The sequence below is a fragment of the Chelonia mydas genome, chromosome 1 (genome assembly GCF_015237465.2).
Source record: "Chelonia mydas isolate rCheMyd1 chromosome 1, rCheMyd1.pri.v2, whole genome shotgun sequence".
NCBI classification, from domain to species: domain Eukaryota; kingdom Metazoa; phylum Chordata; order Testudines; family Cheloniidae; genus Chelonia; species Chelonia mydas.
The window spans coordinates 8,103,221-8,122,102 of record NC_057849.1 but is presented as its reverse complement, the minus strand read 5'-3'; the positions used below and the strand labels follow the sequence as shown (position 1 = coordinate 8,122,102).

Genomic DNA, 18,882 nt, shown 5'->3' with positions numbered 1-18,882 from the left:
TCTAGGACGTATATGCTCCGCACTTGGCAAAAGCTAGTCTACAACAGCAGTTCTCAACCAAGGGTCCAAGGCCCCCGGGGTGGGCTCCCCCAAGCAGGTTCATGGGGTCTGCCAAAATATACCGGAGAGCAGGGCCAGCGTTAAGAGTCGCTGGGGCCAAGGGCAGAAAGTCAAAGCCCGAGCACCGCCACACGAGGCTGAAGTTGAAACCGAAACCCTGCTGCATGGGTCTGAAGCCAAAGCTTGAGCAACTTAGGTTCACGGCGTCCCCTGTGGCCTAGGGCCTCCTGGCAATTGCCCTGCTTGTTACTCCCTAACACCAGCCCTTGCTTTTAATCTACTGGATATGCAGAAAAACAGCTGTGGCACAGGAAGGCCATGGAGCTTTTATAGCATGTTGGGGTGGGCCTCCGAAAGAAAAAGACCCCTGGTCTACAAGACATACTCGTTTATTTTTCCTATCTAGCAGTAGCTAACTTGCAATTATACAGACACAACAGACTGTCAGCAAGACTTACAGGCTTCCCAGCCAGCAGAGCAAAGATGCGCAACCTCTCCTCCTGGATGAAGCAGTCTGCCTGCAATCCATGCCAGTCCACTAATTGCATTGTGAGGAGCTCCCGAACCTGCTGGCTGCCTACCAACTGGGAGAGGAGTAGGGCAAGCCTGTGATCTCCTAAAGGAAATAAAACAGCATGTCAGCAGAGTTTTCTGGGACGTAACGGACCACAATCCTACAACGTGCAGTTTGGTTGGATTGGAAAGTCAGGCTGTTTTCTAGTTCCTTATGCAATAACAGTTTTTCCTACCATCCCACTGTGCTCACAACAGCCAGCCACAAAGAACAAGGGGATGTTTTAAAAAATGGCGGTAACTCATACTCTAAAGTCAGAGGTATGGAAATTAGACTAATTGGGTTTCCTTCAGAATCAACCACAAGAGCAAGAAAGAAGCAGGAAGACAAGAAAAAGTTCAGTATTGTTAAAATCTGAAGTAGTCACTTAAGCCAAACAAGTATGCTTCAAAAACCAATACCCAGCCCTAGAAGCTTAAATTATAGCTTGTAAAAACAAAGACTGTAATCAGTTCTATTAGTGGTCATTGCTATTTGCACTCATCAAGGAGAGAGTAAGTTTCTGGTATACACTTCACACAGATTACAGCACTTAGAGAATGGTGGAAGTAAAGCAGCTTCTAGAGCATGAGCTCTTCCCACCTACAAACAGTTGGAACACAGAGTTAAGAACTGGCCCAATTACAGTTTCTTTGCTACAGCAACTTTCAAGGCAGATTTACTGAGCTAGAAAGCAAGCTCTGAACACAGCAGATTTACATTATAACACTGGAATATGAGTTACAACTAACAGCTGTAAGGTTCCCCAGATAGATATATCAGCAGAAAGTGGCTAAGCTATTCCTCTCACTGTCTTAAGCTAGTAAAAAAGTCAATACACTGAGTAGTCAGTTCCTTTGAGTAGGAAATCACTAAAGCCTCAGCCTAGGTATTAGAGTTTGAAGTGTAAAATGCCTTGTATCAGAGTCCATCCTGAAGGAGACCAAGGTTTCTTCTCCTGTCCACCAAAAACTATTTGAAGTAGAAACATCTGACTTGTCCCTCTTGTACACTTTCCTCAATAACCATGCAATTTCTGCAGTAAGGCTGAACCTAATATTGATCTTGGTAACAATGGGGGGTAGGGGGGGGCGAAATGCTGCAGTTCCTGTATATCCCAAAGTCAGCTGTGAGTTGTAAGCTTCTTACCTGATTGCTGTGCCACCCTACAAGCCTCACTGATCCTCTTCCCAGTAAGGTAGCTAAACACAGCCTCTATGTGATTCTCGTACTGAGACAGTGAGACTTCCTCTTCAATTCGTGCTGCTGCAGTCTGCGATAACCAGCGGGAGAAGGCTTTCCTGCGCTCCAGGGCTACAATGTACTCACTGGGCTCCTCCAAGCTGGCTTCCAACTCCTTCAGGTGGCCCCAGATTGCCTCACACAACATCCATGTCAAACACCAGTACTTCACCACAGCTGGAGAACAAAAAATTAAGTGGTCACAAAGGAGAGCGACACACGTACTAGGAATCTGGAACAATGCTGTAGAGGGGGCTGTGTCAGTCCTATATTTGTCCTACATTCATACGGGATTAGACTACTTTAAAATTTAAATCAACTGGTTAGCACCCCACAATGCATCAGCCCAGCGTGCATCTGATCCAGCCATTTTAAAGTCAATAAAACCAAAAGAGGTGGCCATAACCAGTCGAAGTTATTTGAAGTGAAGTGAACTTGTGCTAAACTGCTCTATCACTTAGATTCTATGCTCCCCCAAAGTATAACTCTTGATACTCACGTTCTATTTCCCCTGAGTCTCCACAAAAGTCTTTAACCCAGTCAGCATAGTCATGGATGGCAGACACTCCTGGGTTGGCTGCTAAGAGAGGACAACATTCGTCTACATGGACAGTACTGTTTTTGAGCTTTATCTCCAGAGGGATGAGGTACAACTGCTGGTCTCCATCTGTCTTCCTTCGTTCTAAGGTCAGCTTCTCTATATGAACCTTGAAGGGAGATTCTAAAAGTCTGGGGAAGATAACAGTAGTATTGGAAAGATATAGATACTTACAAATTATTTTACACATCTGTTAGTCTTGTTATGTAGAGAGAGACACCTCTCCTGTTCCTGATCATCAGGTGGATAATAAATCCAGAACCCATTTCTCTACCGGAATGGGATGTCAATATATTCAATAGGTACCCAATCCAAGGAACAGCTAAGGGCCAAATTGTGGATGCTGTGGTTACAGAATGAACGGCAAACATCCTGAAACTGACAGCGTGCTTCAATCATGGGACATGAAGAAACTTGATCCTAGGATTTCATCCCTTATTTGGAACACAACTATCCAACCTATGGCAGTACTATAAAAACATTTCTATAGTTACGGACACATCTTCAGGAAGCATTAGCCTAAAGTCTCTGCGTACTCCATTGCAAGCTTGGCCTACATTCGGCAGCTCGCTGGAACACCAGACAGGAAGTTCTTTGAAAGTTTCATTTAAAGGGGAGATGCTCCAGTATTCCCACCACTACATGTCAACCCATATTAGCAGCACTCAGTGCGGAAGATATGGGCCCATATTTATTCACAGATTCATAGTGCTTAAGGCCAGAAGGGACCATTAGACTATCTAGTCTGACCTCCTGTATATCACAGGCCCATAAATTTTTACCCAATTCAAGATTCAAAAAAGTTCACTTTAAAGGCAACGATGGATGGCTCTCTATATACTCCAGTATATCTGCAAGGGAGAACTAGTCCTATGGATCACCACTCACGATTTAGGAGCAACAGGAGTTGGCAAGAATCCATATTCCATAGAGTCATTGCGAAGATCCTCGGGCTCACTTGATCCACTCAGTTTATCTCCACTATTTACAAGAGTCCAATTGGGTCCCCAACCAACGCGAAATGAGCGTCCCATAAAGAGTGCCATATCCATTAGGAGTTTTCCTTTTCCGTAAGTGACAGATTTTTCCAGAGGTATTAGCCCCTGCTGCCGACAGGCACCCACTGTTTTCAGCTGCACCTCTGGAGCTGCGCTGGGCATGGAGAACGCAGAGGGTAAGGTGGAAAGCCCCGACCAAGAGGCTGCAGATGGAGGATTGCCTAAAGAGGAAGTTCTTGGTCCACGAAAATCTTGCAGAGAACCACTCGGGAGGAAAGACACACTTGCAAATTTTGATTGCAGCAGCCCTCCAACTGAAAGGAAGATTGGGGAACTTAAGAAAACAAGGTCTCTGCATTTAACAGGTCATTTAAGATCCTCTGAAATTCCACCAAAACTATTCAGAACAGCTAGTAGTTAATAAATAGCATTTACTATACAGTTAAGCATGCCTGGTTTTAACACAGCTGACTGTAGCATGAATGGGACAACATGTATGGTCATGAACAGTCACATACTAGGCTATAGCACAATTGTCCAAGCCATGGTACAAACTAAGCACTACACCAACAAGGGCCGTTAAGTACCTCAGAGAAAGAACAGATGCCCCTCTGTGCCAGACATATGTGCGTGGCCTTAGATTTAGAACAGACATGGCTTTAGTCACCTGAAGGTGTCCTCAGGAAACAATAAGCATTACTAAGTAACCACTGGACTTAAACTGGCTCCTTATGGAGACACCCCAGTTAAGTACACTTCACTTTAGTGGACCATGTAGTGCTAATGTTGGCAACATTGCAACTTCCTTAAATATACAAGCTACGTTTTCTCTTGTGATCATAGTTGTCAGTTATGCGCACACAATTCCTAGCTGCATATGTAATTAGTGGCAGAATACGTTAGCAGTTAATTAGTATTAAACCCAATCTCTTTATACCATCCTAATGCTCTCAAATGCGTATTTAAATAATGACCCAGTTTGATCACTGTTAGAGATCAGACTTGAAAGAGAGCCAGTGTCTAGAAGGTTAGGATAATTCACAAGACACACCAGCTGCCCAAAACAAGTTTTTAAAATGTTGGCTTTTCCCCAGATTAAAACTATTTTAAAGTGAACACCCGTGGGTATCTCCTGGTGCAGAAATATGGATCCTTACAGTACCTGAGGAGTGTCTTTTCTGTCCTTGCAATGCTGAAATTGGAAGCCTGGGAGAGCAGATCTCTTGAGAAGTATCCATTTTTGTAGGCTGTTTGCCAAAGTGATGATCCAGGATCAAGTCTACATCCTCTTCATCAGCAAGCAAGGAAGCTTTCATGATCTAAAATTATCACAGAACAAGACTGCATGCTAGCACAACCCTCAACACTTGACACAAATTAGCAGTGGCTAGCAGGTCTAACTAGTGTCTCCCAAAAAACCAAGCCACCTTTAAAAGTTACATATGAACCACCACTGATCCATTCATACTGAAACTTACATTTCAAATTAGATCATGAGTGATCTGATGGGATGGTTATAAAATGAGAACTAAAAGCAATTTATTATGAGGAACCAGTGATTTAAGTCGACATAAGTCACCTGCTAAACTACAATGGTGGCGTCCTATTTAATATCCAATACTGATCACTACGACCTGAGGAGCTGATACTGTGTTATCTCAGACCTTGCTTAAGTTGTCAGTACTCAAATGGAAAACCAAGTAGTAACTGGGTACTGCAAGTGGGGGAGTTTTCCTTTGACCCAATATTAAAATGCTAAAATAGTCACCCATATATAGCACTTTGAGCACTATTTTTCAGCTGAGACAGAAAACAGTAGTCCTGTGTACTTGTGGTCACATTATCCAGATTTTCATAGGAGCAGGTGTGATAGCCTGTCCTGGGCTGGACACCAATGCAGGCCATCACAGTACTTACTTGAATTCTTCTGTTTTAATCAGGAGAGCGCTATTTTAACCTCCTCCCATAAAGCACTTTACCAATGATTAATACAGTAAAGCTTTTTGAGATTCCTAGGTATGGTAGATATAATATATATAATAAATGTTCGAAGTTGTATATAAATAATATGCTCAATTCTGAAGACAAGTCCCAGTGATGTGTCAGAAATTGGGCAGATGGATAAAGCAAGAGCAGGGCTTACCACTTAGATATCTATAGAAACAGCAAGTGGCTCACCTGTAAGACATGGGGGTTTATACCAAGTGAAGATGCAATGTGTGTCGAAGCAGGCACCAGTTCCGGCTCTTCTGTAATGCTATCTTCTAGTATTGAATCCTGAGCTGGTTCCTGGGTGATGTCGGCCATATCACTGTCCAGTTCCACAACCCTTCCCAGCTGCTCCACTTCTGGGCTCTACAGACACCAAAGACATGGAAACCATGTTAGAGAATAGCAGATTCTGGGTCAGTTTAGAGAGAAACCAAGAATATTCAATGGCTTCAACAATCACCTGCAAGTGAAGTATTCACTGGTCATTTCTGGGTTCCAAGTTAGACTCTACATTTACGGATGGTCATACTACCTAGTCCCGTTTTCCCTTAGAGTTGCAATAATGCAGTGACCAGCTATTTTCAACATCATGGGCTAATGAAAGTTAACTTTCCCCTTCACTTTAAATAGCAAACATTCTCTGGGTATGTTCCTTTAAGTCTGCAAAGTCCCTCCCACCCGTGACCAGATCAGTTCTTCCTCCTTTTCCAAGTAAATGTGATCTAAAGGAAAAGTGGATTTATGTCCCAAGTTTTTCTCCAGAAGAGTTCTGATAGTTGTAAATTGGAAAGTCAAGGCTGTTTTATTCTAGAACTCTGGGATGATTGAAACTGTGGTCCCCTGGAGGTCTGTAGATGACTGACTTGTCACATAGTACTGGCTCCTTTTTCCTGGCTGTTAAGAAACAAGACAGCTAAAAATACCTCATTGCTACTCCACATAAAGAATTGTGATAGTAGCCACAGGGATTTTATGCATTTTATGGATTTCTGCTGTAGAATAAGAGGTGCTCTGGTTTAGGGCAGAGAAATCATGCAAATGAAACCTGATCAAAAGAACAATTGTTTTTATTCACGTGGCTGTTTGATGTGTCAGAGCAGCTGGAATAAAAGCCATTCGTAACACAACACACAGCAAACCTTTAATTTAGAGATAAAAAAGTTCCCAATCCTTCTGCCCGAGAACAGCAAGAGGGAAGACAAGAATTCATATTCCTGACTTTTCTAAGATAAAACAAGCGAACCCCACAAAACAAACTATCAAGCCAACAAAGCAACATAAACCCCATTTCTCTTCCTGTGCAAGTCACCTTTTAAGATTATAGACTCCCTGAGATAGGTCGAAGAGCCATGCACAACTCTGACAACTTAGATTTTAGGTTTTTTGTAGCAGGGAATGTGTTCGCACAGACCTGACTCCCTGATTAGGGCCTCTAGGTGCTACTGCAATAAACTGTAACAAAACTAAAGTTGTAACAGCAGGCAGACAGGTATTTTGTTTATTAAGAAGTTCATGACCAGGTATTTATAGTGTGCTAATAAGATTTGCAAAACTAAGTATGTTTATGATCAAAAGCACAATTTTCACTGACCCATGCAAAAGCTGGGGATTTTAGTAAAGTAAGTTACCTTGCACCATTCATAGCACCTTCCATATGTGGACCTTAAAGCACTTTACAAATATTGAAGAATTACACTTCAACATCCCTGCGAAGGAGCCACTATACCAGGCACACAAGATGCCATCAGAATTAGCCAGTTACTAAGACTCACATATTCTTACTCTGTGTATTTCAAGTCATAGCAGCTGACCTGACATGATTTTACTCCTTTACTGCGTTCACATTGTTGAACCAATGCATTAATGAAAGGGAGAGTTTGATTCTGCTCCTTCATGTGCATCAGATGAAGTTTATTTCAGGTGCAGAATCTATTAGTTGTGATGATGCACAAGCCAGAAAGAACACAGCTTAACTGTTGCAAACCAGAACCTGAAAATCAGGCCATCACACTGAGCAACTTTACTCAAGGCCAATGAACAGATATAAACTCATTTCTGAAATCATTTTTAGAATATAACCACAAAGACTGGGACAGCACTAGGAGGAGAACCTAGATCTAGATCCTAAATCTTTGCCTTAACCATAAATACATTGTATTTCCTGGCTCTCTACACCAACAATTTGATGAGTTTTAAACCCATACAATATAGTCTCCTGATGTTTCTGTATTAAGTCTGGGCAACTTTTTGCCCCTTACAACAACCTCTAAACCTACAGCAATGACACAAAATACAGAAGAGGTACACCGTATCTTGGCTTCTAACAGAAAAGGGCATCCCATTGTAGCTTCTTGCTAAGGGGCTCATTCTGTTCTTCACTGGGCTGTGCACGATTACTGCCTCTCCTTACCCACAAAATCACAGCAGGCGAACCAGCAGCAAAGAGACATGGTAAGCAGTCCTGTCTAAAAGCTTGATCATCCTGATGTGTACAAAGACTAGTAAATATGGCAAGCGGCCAGCTTGTCTTAAGTGAAATCCTTGCTGATCTTAAACACAAAAAAGAAGCTTACAAGAAGTGGAAGATTGGACAAATGACCAAAGAGGAGTATAAAAATATTGCTCAGGCACGCAGGAGTGAAATCAGGAAGGTCAAATCACACCTGGAGTTGCAGCTAGCAAGAGATATTAAGAGTAACAAGAAGGGTTTCTTCTTCTTGTTGCTAACATACCTGAAAGTCAAGGAAAGTGTGGGCCCCTTACTGAATAAGGGAGGCAACCTAGTGACAGAGGATGTGGAAAAAGCTAATGTACTCAATGTTTTTTTTTGCCTCTGTCTTCAAGAACAAGGCCAGCTCCCAGACTACTGCACTGGGCAGCACAGCATGGGGAGGAGGTGACCAGCCCTCTGTGGAGAAAAGTGGTTCAGAACTATTTAGAAAAGCTGGACGAGCACAAGTCCACGGGGCCGGATGCATTGCATCCAAGAGTGCTGAAGGAGTTGGTGGATGTGATTGCAGAGCCATTGGCCATTATCTTTGAAAACTCATGGCGATCGGGGGAAGTCCCAGACGACTGGAAAAAGGCTAATGTAGTGCCCATCTTTAAAAAAGGGAAGGAGGAGGATCTGGGGAACTACAGGCCAGTCAGCCTCACCTCAGTCCCTGGAAAAATCATGGAGCCTCATGGAATCCTCAAGGAATCAATTCTGAAGCACTTAGAGGAGGGGAAAGTGATCAGGAACAGTCAGCATGGATTCACCAAGGGCAAGTCATACCTGACTAACCTAATTGCCTTCTATGATGAGATAACTGACTCTGTGGATGAGGGGAAAGAAGTGGACGTGTTATTCCTTGACTTTAGCAAAGCTTTTGACATGGTCTCCCACAGTATTCTTGCCAGCAAATTAAAGAAGTATGGGCTGGATGAATGGACTATAAGGTGGATAGAAAGCTGGCTAGATCGTCAGGCTCAACGGGTAATCATCAATGGCTCCATGTCTAGTTGGCAGCCGGTATCAAGCAAAGTGCCCCAAGGGTCGGTCCTGGGGCCGGTTTTGTTCAATATCTTCATTAACGATCTGGAGGATAGTGTGGATTGCACCCTCAGCACATTTGAAGAGGACACTAAATTGGGAGGCGTGGTAGATACGCTGGATGATAAGGATAGGATACAGAAAGACCTAGACAAATTGGACGATTGGGCCAAAAGAAATCTGATGAGGTTCAACAAGGACAAGTGCAGAGTCCTGCACTTAGGACGGAAGAATTCTATGCACCGCTACAGACTAGGGACCCAGCGGCTAGGCAGCAGTTCTGCAGAAAAGGACCTAGGAGTTACGGTGGACAAGAAGCTGGATATGAGTCAGCAGCGTGCCCTTGTTGCCAAGAAGGCTAACGGCATTTTGGGCTGTATAAGTAGGGGCATTGCCAGCAGATCCAGGGACGTGATCATTCCCCTCTATTTGGCATTGGTGAGGCCTCATCTGGAGTACTGTGTCCAGTTTTGCGACCCACACTACAAGAAGGATGTGGAAAAATTTGAAAGAGTCCAGCGGAGGGCAGCAAAAATTATCAGGGGGCTGGAGCATGACTTATGAGCAGTGATGAGCTGCCAAAATCTGATGAGCTGCTGGGGGACGTGGCCTGCTCCTGCCCCCCAGGACTCCTGCCCCATCCAACCCCGTGTTCTTTGATGCGCCCCCCTCCTCCCCCGGGACCCCTGGCCCATCCAACCCCATCCCGACTGCCCCCAGAACCGGGCAGGAGGGTCTCATGGGCCACCCTAGTGGGTGCCCATCCTGCCTCTAAGAGCCAGAGGGACTTGTCGGGGGGCGAGTCCAAGTGGTGCTTACCTGGGGCAGCTCCCGGCAGGTCCCTCTGGCTCCTAGAGGTGCGGTAGCTTAGCTGCGGGGGGGGGGGGGGGGGAGGGAGCGGCTGCTCCCCCCACTGATCACATCAAAAGTGGCGCTTAGGCACCAACTCCATGGGTGATCTGGGGCTGGTGCCCCCACGGGGAAAATGTGGTGGGTGCAGAGTCCCCACCGACAGCTCCCTGCCCCATGCCCAGCCCCAGTTCACCTCCACTCTGCTCCCTCCCCTGAATGTGCCCCCCCCCACCAGCTTCCTGCGAATCAGCTGTTGGCGCAGAAAGCCGGGGAGGGCTGAGAAGCAGGCAGCAGCTTCACGCTCAGGCCCTGTGCGCCCTCCCCCCACCCCCCCCGGGGTTACCTGCTGCGGTGCGGGCAGCCCTCCTCAGGCCCCCCTGCCCCAGCTCACCTCTGCTCTGCCTCCGCCACCCTGGGCCTGAGCATGAAGCCACCGCTTGCTGCTCAGCCCCCCGACTTCCCACACGAACAGCTGATTCGCGGGAAGCCGGGGGGGGGGGGGGGGGGGCAGAGAAGAAGAGCGGGCAGCGTGTTCAGGGGAGGAGGAGGAGCGGAGGTGAGCTGGGGCCGGGCAGGGAGCTCTGCACCCACCAAATTTTCCCCGTGGGTGCTCCAGCCCCAGAGCACCCACGGAGTCGGTGCCTAAGGTGCCACTTTTGGCCTCAGGGGACAACCGGTTCTAAAAGGGCTTCTAAATTTAACTGGTTCCCCCGAACCGGTGCGAACCGGCTCCAGCTCACCACTGCTTATGAGGAGAGGCTGAGGGAACTGGGATTGTTTAGTCTGCGGAAGAGAAGAATGAGGGGGCATTTGATAGCTGCTTTCAACTATCTGAAAGGGGGTCCAAAGAGGATGGTTCTAGACTGTTCTCAGTGATAGCAGATGACAGAACGAGAAGTAATGGTGTCAAGTTGCAGTGGGGGAGATTTAGGTTGGATATCAGGAAAAACTTTTTCACTAGGAGGGCGGTGAAGCACGGGAATGGGTTCCCTAGGGAGGTGGTGGAATCTTCTTCCTTCGAGGTTTTTAAGGCCTGGCTTGACAAAGCCGTGGCTGGGATGATTTAGTTGGGGATTGGTCCTGCTTTGAGCAGGGGGTTGGACGAGATGACCTTCTGAGGTCCCTTCCAACCCTGATATTCTATGACCACTGGCCAAAGCTAACAATTCCTCCATTTCCTACAGAAAAACATACCACGCATACTGGCTTCATGCCAAGCAGAAGCTCACTGTTCATGCCTGAATGAACTGCAAGCCTGGAGATCTGCCTTTACTAATGAGCAGAATATCGAAATTGCTTATGACCGGAAACAAAAGCCTTTCCCTTAAAAATGCAGCTCAGCTGCTAGGGACTGGCACCCTTTTATTCTGCTCTCCTGCACACGACACCCACAAATAGCAACAGGGTTGGACATCAAGGACTGTATTGCAGGGTTGGACACCAAGAAGCATCACACCCAAGTCCTTTACATTCTGCATTCAACTTAAGCTCTACTTTGTACTGACAAATTTACTTCCTGGGACACAGGTGATCATCATTTGACATAAGGGCTTTGTTGCATAATCACCAGGAACACCTCCATTATAAAATGCTTTTTTACTGCATTAACACCAAGACCTAGTTTAGTTTACTGTCAGCAGTGTTTTTTCCAATGTTAGATAAGAAAAGTATTCCATTTTCATTTAAATCTGACAATTGTTTGTAACCATTCAGCATTTAGGATATTGCTACATAGGTTGATGCCAGGGATTGGATAAAACGCCACCTTCCTATAAGGCAAGTGTATACATATACTGAATAATGAATTGGGACAAAAAACTTCAGAATGCAACAACTGCACCGCACCCCACCCATGATCCAATACCTTTTAAGAAATTAGTTGTATAGCCAAACTTGTAAAAACTTTAGATCTTATTTTAATAAAGTCGAGTACATTCTTAAAATACCAGAATACAAGTTTGCATGCAGAATGAGGTTTGACGATACAATCTAAAAACCTAGTTTTGAGGTACAATCTAAAAACCTAATGCACAAAGCAATTTGTTTTCAGGTGCTGGAGGCGGCATGACTGGCATGGGTAATATTGCACATATTTGAGAATATTAACAAAGCCATGTTTTCTTCCAGTTAGTGCAAGTACACCATATCCTACAACCCTGGGATCTAAACAAGAAGTGATCAGGTTACAAACCCTCCCCCCCCCCCAAGATTCAACCAACAAAAACGCTAATTCCAAACAAAGGATGCAAGGACGGGGAGAGCATGTGAAGTATACAAAGATCTTGCAACTATCCTGTAAGAGACCAGAAGTACCACCCCAGTTTGAGTAAGGTCGGTTCTAAAAATGCTTTGCGTTCTTCTGTCTCCAAGACATTTGCAATAGTAACGGCTCTGTCTTAGGGCAAATGGCTATTCCTCAAACTTCATTTTATGGATAACTTCATGTCACTGTTTTTTTTCTACCTGAGCTGGAGGCGTTGGCTTGCCATTTAGAGCCATTTGTTGGGGCACCAGCTGCCCCTGGGATGGCACTTGGGCAGTTTTTAACTTCTTTGCGTCCACTTTTGAAGGATGCTCCTCCTCTTCCTCATCAGAATCTTGCAAGCCATATTTAGAGAAGTGAGCCACCTGTACAATGATAAAAGCCAAAGTGTTGGTAATAGGAATACAGACATGGGGAAGATTTTCAAAAGCACAGATGGGAGTTGGGGCACAACCACCACTGACTTCACACAGAGCTGGGTGTTTAGCTGCCCCTTGGGTCTGAAAGTCACTCATTAGAATACTTAAGGGGAAACTGCATACTGAAGCATACATGAACTCTGAGGGAGTTCAATCTTTGTATAAGACACCGCATATATGCAGGATCAGTTCTTAACAAATCACCTGGGAGTATTTTGGACAGTTTGCACTTTGACTATTACAATCGGAATGATCTGTATATTACTTGAAAAACTTTAGTACTACAATTCATGAGTTAAATGGATCACAAAGAGCACTTTAAAACCTTAAACAAGTATAAAAACAGTTGAATAAAGGCACTGGAATTACAGCATTGTCAGCTACTGGTTTATCAGGGAAATTCTGACTTCTGTTCCACCCAGATCTCTTTGTAATACACAGTTTATGAGCAGTCAGCGATGAGCAACCGTGATTACTACCTTGAACACCCAAGAACCGGTCTCTGGACGGTACTCTTTGAACTGGGCTCCCTGCTTCCGAGATACGGCCTCCAGTCTGCCTTCATAATTGATATCTGCTAGTCGTTCTGGGCTCTTTATCAAGCAGCGAGATGTTTTATCCGTTGGCCAAACTCCATCCAATGTAACTTCAGCTCGTCTGTTAAAATGTAGACAATGGAAGGAAATGAGATCACTGAGCTTTGAAACGAGGCATTCAAAAAAAATTTACATCAAGTTTGGAACAAACCACAAGCATTGGCTCAAACACGCTTTGGTTCAGAAACACAACTGTCACTGACCAGTAGATTTTGTCCAAGATTAATAACCTGAATGTATGCCTGAAAAAAGGAGTTGATTTGCAGGCTGCTGGGATAGCTAAAATAGAAAGAGGCCCTTATGGATGACAAGAAGGGTGATAGCTTTACCAAAATCCATTTACCAGGCTACCCCCACCCCCTCCCAAAAAGAACACATGAAAAGTTTGAATTACCTATTTAAACCTTCACCAATAGGTGGCTTCTGATCATCATCAGGATAGACAATAACTTCTTTCCTGCGGACGTGCACAATCTCATCCAGATTTAAGTTAGTTAGATTCACCTCTCCTTCAAAGTAAATTGATCCGTAACCTGGAATGTAAACAAACCCAACTTGTACTTCTGCTCCAACAGCAAATGCTGTAATACCACCCCAGAGAAGTGCATTGGCAAACTCTCCAATGTAAGTATTCACATTTTGTTCCTCTTACCTGAACTATCCTTAAATTGCCATTCAAACTCCTGTTATTCTATTCAACTGACAAGTAACTGAGCAGTTTTATGATTATCTTTTTCCATTCTAAAAGGTGATAGTTTCAGTCTGTTGGCGATTGCTCCCTCTCAGTAATAAATTTGAGCCCTTAAGTATCTTTTCTAGACAACTTAAGTTGGTCGCTCCTCCTGGGTGGTCCTATCCTCTATTTTTAATTATTTGTCTCCTTGTTGAATTCAAAGTACTAGAACTGCACACAATATCCTACATGCATATACAACAGCAAGACTGACCCCAAGTAGCTGTATATCCAAACTAATTTTACATTCAATTCCTTTATGTAGTCATAAGGTTTTTGATAGTAGTACTAACCTGGCAGCTCATACTGCATCTGTGATCAGCACCTATCTTTTCCCAAATACTCATTGAGAATTAAAAAGTTATGATTTCATCCAGAATTCAAGCACTAAACTGCTTGAAAGGGACAGTGTCAGACTGTAAGGATTCAAATCTTTCCATTTTCCAATCATCATGGTATAATAATTGGATTTGTAAAAATCCATTTTGAAGCTCAAGAAGTGAATAAGTAATGAATAGCACTCAGCTTGGCCAGTAAAGCTGAGCTTGACAGTTTTATGTAAATTTTGAGTCCAAGTTTTGGACCTAAGCTACCCTCAACTATCTGGAGAACTACTGAAAATGTTGTTCTTTTCATACAGGAGGTGTTGGAATTTTACAAGCTATGATTTTAGTTTCACTGGGTAGCCTAATTCACAGAGCTTGAGTGTGCAGCCAATGTGAAGAGTATTTAAAGCTTTTGTCACCTAGGGATGATAAATATCCCAAGCAAGGTAACTATTTTACATTCATGCTGAAGAAATACAAAGCCCAGGCTTTAAAAGCTCTAAAAAGAGTTAGTGGCAGGAGAACACGTATCCAAAATGATTCTATACTCACCTTTACGACCTATAGTGAAATCAGTCACAATACATTCTCCTCTGTCAGTGGTAAGTTTAGCTAGATCCTCCATAGACGGGATGGTATAGTAGCCAGCTTTTGTTAGAACAATTCCTACAGCAGAAAATAATTGAGCACATAGATGAGGACAAGACTAACTCCAGAAATTTTCTTAATCTTTGCTAAGAAAGCTGAAGGACAGCTGAGGGGCCCTAAAAAGAAGTTGAGAATCAGTACAATGTAAGCAAACAATAAAGTAACAGAAGCCAGAGTACAGATGAGACTATCCAGACATCTTATTAACAGTGTCAAGTTTATATTACTTTACAGTGAGAAATTCCATGCACTGAGTATTTTATCTAAGGTAAGATGAAAACATAAAACATCTTGGGTAAGAGGGAGAGGAGAAGGTAGGAAGATTTTTATTTATTTTTTTTTTTTTGAGGAATGGCATTTGGTGGAGAGAATGCTGGAAACTACTTACTTAAAGGTAAAGCAAATAAATAAATAAATAAAGCAAAGGATGGGGTAAAATGACAAGGAAGAGGAGGATCAGGAAGGAGTAAGACTAAAGATAGAGCAGCACCACACAGCAGTGCGAATCTGACCTGCTGGGTGCAGACTATATACATTCTCATTCTCCTCTTCACGGTCATCCTGCAGTGACTCATCATGAAATGAAGCATCTTCACTGCTGCCTTCCAGGCCATTCCGCAAGGCAACCCGCATATTCAGAGCCACAATGGTATCATCCACATTATTCTGTTTGTGCACTGCATTCTCTGGGGTCTGTGGGATGGGTTTGGCAATGGGGTTAGTGTAAAATCTAGTCACTTCATGGTGATCGTCTTCTTCCTCTCGCTCACTCTCCTGTCTGTGATTCTCATCAACAGATCTGGATAGAAAGTTGAACCTAAAGAAAGAATGAAGCCATTCAAACACATTCATTGCTAAAGAAATCTTGTGTCAGTGTTACAACACATTTGTTTCTCATCTCATAATATGGCACACCAGATTCTTCCTGTTGTGTGGAGGTACACTACCACATGTAACACTAGACATTAGCGCCTGGAACATATATTACATTGTTTTGGGAAAAGGGGTTTACAGTTGATTATGTCTTGCTGCCCAGAGGATCAAGCTAACCTTAGGGTGGAGATGCCTAGTTCACAACTGGCAGCCTCAGCAATACAGATCGAGTGGGCACATGGCTAATGTATTTCCCTAATCCTTACTAGGTGGTGACTCCAGGTCAGAACTGAGACTAGAGCTGATCAGGAATTTAACAAGATGTTTGGCATTTTCTAATGAATAATTGTTGAACCTGAAACTAATTGTGGAAATGGGTCAGTTTTGACAAGTTTGTTTCAAAAGGTTTGGAAAAAAGCATTTTGAAATTGTTGAAATGGGATATTTAGACCTGACTTGAACCCAAAACTTTTGACTGTCTGTTTGCAAGTTTGGATGGGAATTTTTCCCCCAAAAGGTTGGAAGTTTTCCAGGGATGGGAAACAACAGTTTCTTGCCCATCTCTAATTGATACACTGGTGAGGGAGCCTGTACTGTTCATAAGAAAGGCCATACTGAGTCAGACGAGTGGTCCATCGAGAGAATCTTGGCTAATAGCCATTGATAGACCTAGTCTCCGTGACCTTATCTAGTTTTTTTTAATCCAGTTATACTTTTGGCCATCACATCATCCTGTGGCAATATACTCCACAGGACAACTGCAGGATGTGTGAAAAAGTATTTCCTGTATTAAACATGCTGCCTATTAATTTCAATGGGCGACCCGTGGTTTTTGTATTGAGGCAAAGAGTAAACAACACTTTAAAATCATGAATGGTGTGGAAAATGTGAATATAGACCTCTCTAGTACAGAAGCTGTTCCACAAACTTGATGATCTTTGTTGCTTAAACATCTTTGTTAACCTCCTAGAAACTGAAGTCCCTCTATAAACACAGCCTGTTTTACAATTAAGAATTTTAGTCTCAACTAGACGGAAAAATCAGTCATACAAAAATCTGTGTGTTATCAGTCCATATTCTTATTTGGATATTTAAAACATACCTACATGACATCAGCATTGCCATGACATCAGCATTGCAAAGATGTCTATCAATAGTTCTCGTAGTAATGTAAGCTACTGAAAGCTATTTGTGTGATCCAATAAGTTATGAGCTTATTTCTACGCAAGAGGGTTATGTACTGTATAGATTTAGATTCTAGAGAGCTTTTTTCAGAGATTTATTTGTTTATGAGAAAGTATTAACTAAATCAGTTTCTAGAGGCATAATCAGCTGTGTCATGTAGAAACATACCGCTCTCCATTCTCTGGATACTCTGATGGAGGTTCCAGATCTTCAGCTTCACGACTGACAGGAGAAAACAAGTTGCTGCTGTTGAGGTTTTTCAAAACCAGCTTCTTGATGCTCTTCCTAAAATATACCAAAGCAGCAGTTCTCAGTGATCTGCAGCACGAGCGCCACACGTTTGATCCAAGAGTTCCAGGGATGGGAGAATATTTAAGCCAACTTTAAACCACATTAGCTCGCATTCTGTCATGACAATGCCATAACTACTGCCAAGTCCTGTTAGTCTTTCCCAGCAGATGGTAGCAAGAGGGGTATGAGGTATCAGTTTGTTATTCCAATTGACAGGGGCAGTTGGGGGAATGTTTAAGAACACTGAGTGGGCCTCACCACCACAGCACTTCAGAGGAGAGATGAAGTGACTGCCAGGGCTAATATGAAATAGAAAGGCCAACCTCATACAATAGGAAGCTTTCTAAAGCCTATTTTTTATTACTGAATACAGGCCATTTCTAAAGTCCTTCAATACCTTTAACCAAACCCTTTTTCCCTGCTATGCCACTCAAGTTGAAGGTAAATTGGAGGATTCAAACTGCAATTTTCTACTACAACCCCAGAAGAGCACAGTCTAGGGCTGACTGAGATAAGAAGTTTATCTGACAACGATTCTACATGACAGTTTTTAAATACATGCAATAGGCTGGGAAGATACCTGTAGGAATCTGAGGGAAATTGCTTGTAAAAGAGAATAGATTTATTAATGCAAGACAAAACTTATGTTTTGGTCAGAGATGAGGTGTTGCATTGTAAATTAATTGAAGCAAGCAACACTTTTATAGTCACAAGTAACAGATTAGAATCTACTTGCCCATACAGTAACATTTAAGTCACAGGATCATTTTGTTTGACAAACTACTCTAAAAGTACTTGACAATTACTTAAGTTAGACCACTTTTGTCTAGTACAGTAAGTATATTTTCTGCCAGACTTATATGCAAGTCTTTGATCTTTGCTATCCATGTCAACAAAGCTACAGAGCCTGCATGGTTACCAAATATGAAGGCACTACACAAAGGATAATTTACTGACCTAAGTAGAGAGTTTGGGTGCTACATTAGATATGTTGGCAAGCATCTACACATGAAATAGGAAGCATTATCTGTACCAAAGTAGTAACCTTTCTTCATTAAAAGCCAGAAGACGCACACAACTGCTAGGAGAGCAAGTGCACTCACATATTTGATTTATGAGTGCTCGAGCCACAGGGAAAGAGGTGGAAGATTAAACAAACATTTTTCTGAATAAAACTGATCTCCAAAGGAGAAAAGAAAACTAACTTGGGCATGAATGCACCGTTAGATAAAGATGGCTCATCATCATCCAGCCCATCAAAGAGGTGAGATTTGGAAGATCCTGCTGTCTGCAAAGCTTTTGGTCGCACTCTGGTCGCTGGTCGCGGGGTCAGTTTGTAATGGGTTGGCGTAGTCAAAGCCTTCTGGGCTGCTGGATTAGTTGGTTTCAGTCTCTGAGAAAGAAACACTCATGTAACCAAAAAAACAGATTTTCAAACTACTTAAGTCTAAACAGGATTAATGTTTTCTTGTTTATTTTCACAGAAGTTAGACCAGTATTGTTGTCAGGACAAAAAACCTATGCCCTGAGTAAACAAGTTAACTATAGACATTCACCCTTTATTCTCTGTTTGGCTACTGATTTGGCAGCAACAGTGCTAGCTCAGTTTGAGGTCTGATTAGTGCTTTTGGCGGGTGACTTGCTTAAACTATTACCATTTGTTTAAGAAATAAAATCAAACCTACTTAGTAAGATATATCAGCAATACTGCAGCGTCT

General features: G+C 43.1%; 1 protein-coding gene across 3 annotated transcripts in view; it reads right to left on the bottom strand.

Moving 5' to 3' along the window:
- The window catches only part of NUP98 (nucleoporin 98 and 96 precursor), a 59,811-nt gene that overhangs the window by 15,198 nt on the left and 25,731 nt on the right, over nt 1–18,882 (bottom strand). For all 3 annotated transcript variants that reach the window (XM_037909839.2, XM_037909790.2, XM_037909912.2), the window contains exons 14-26: nt 18,370–18,557; nt 17,042–17,158; nt 15,328–15,632; nt 14,720–14,833; nt 13,503–13,641; nt 12,992–13,169; nt 12,294–12,458; nt 5,630–5,806; nt 4,614–4,770; nt 3,342–3,765; nt 2,355–2,584; nt 1,763–2,032; nt 519–676 (exon numbers count right to left, since the gene is read on the bottom strand). In XM_037909839.2, coding sequence (XP_037765767.1) covers nt 519–676; nt 1,763–2,032; nt 2,355–2,584; nt 3,342–3,765; nt 4,614–4,770; nt 5,630–5,806; nt 12,294–12,458; nt 12,992–13,169; nt 13,503–13,641; nt 14,720–14,833; nt 15,328–15,632; nt 17,042–17,158; nt 18,370–18,557 — 2,622 coding nt within the window. The remainder of the gene's footprint in view (nt 1–518; nt 677–1,762; nt 2,033–2,354; nt 2,585–3,341; nt 3,766–4,613; nt 4,771–5,629; nt 5,807–12,293; nt 12,459–12,991; nt 13,170–13,502; nt 13,642–14,719; nt 14,834–15,327; nt 15,633–17,041; nt 17,159–18,369; nt 18,558–18,882) is intronic.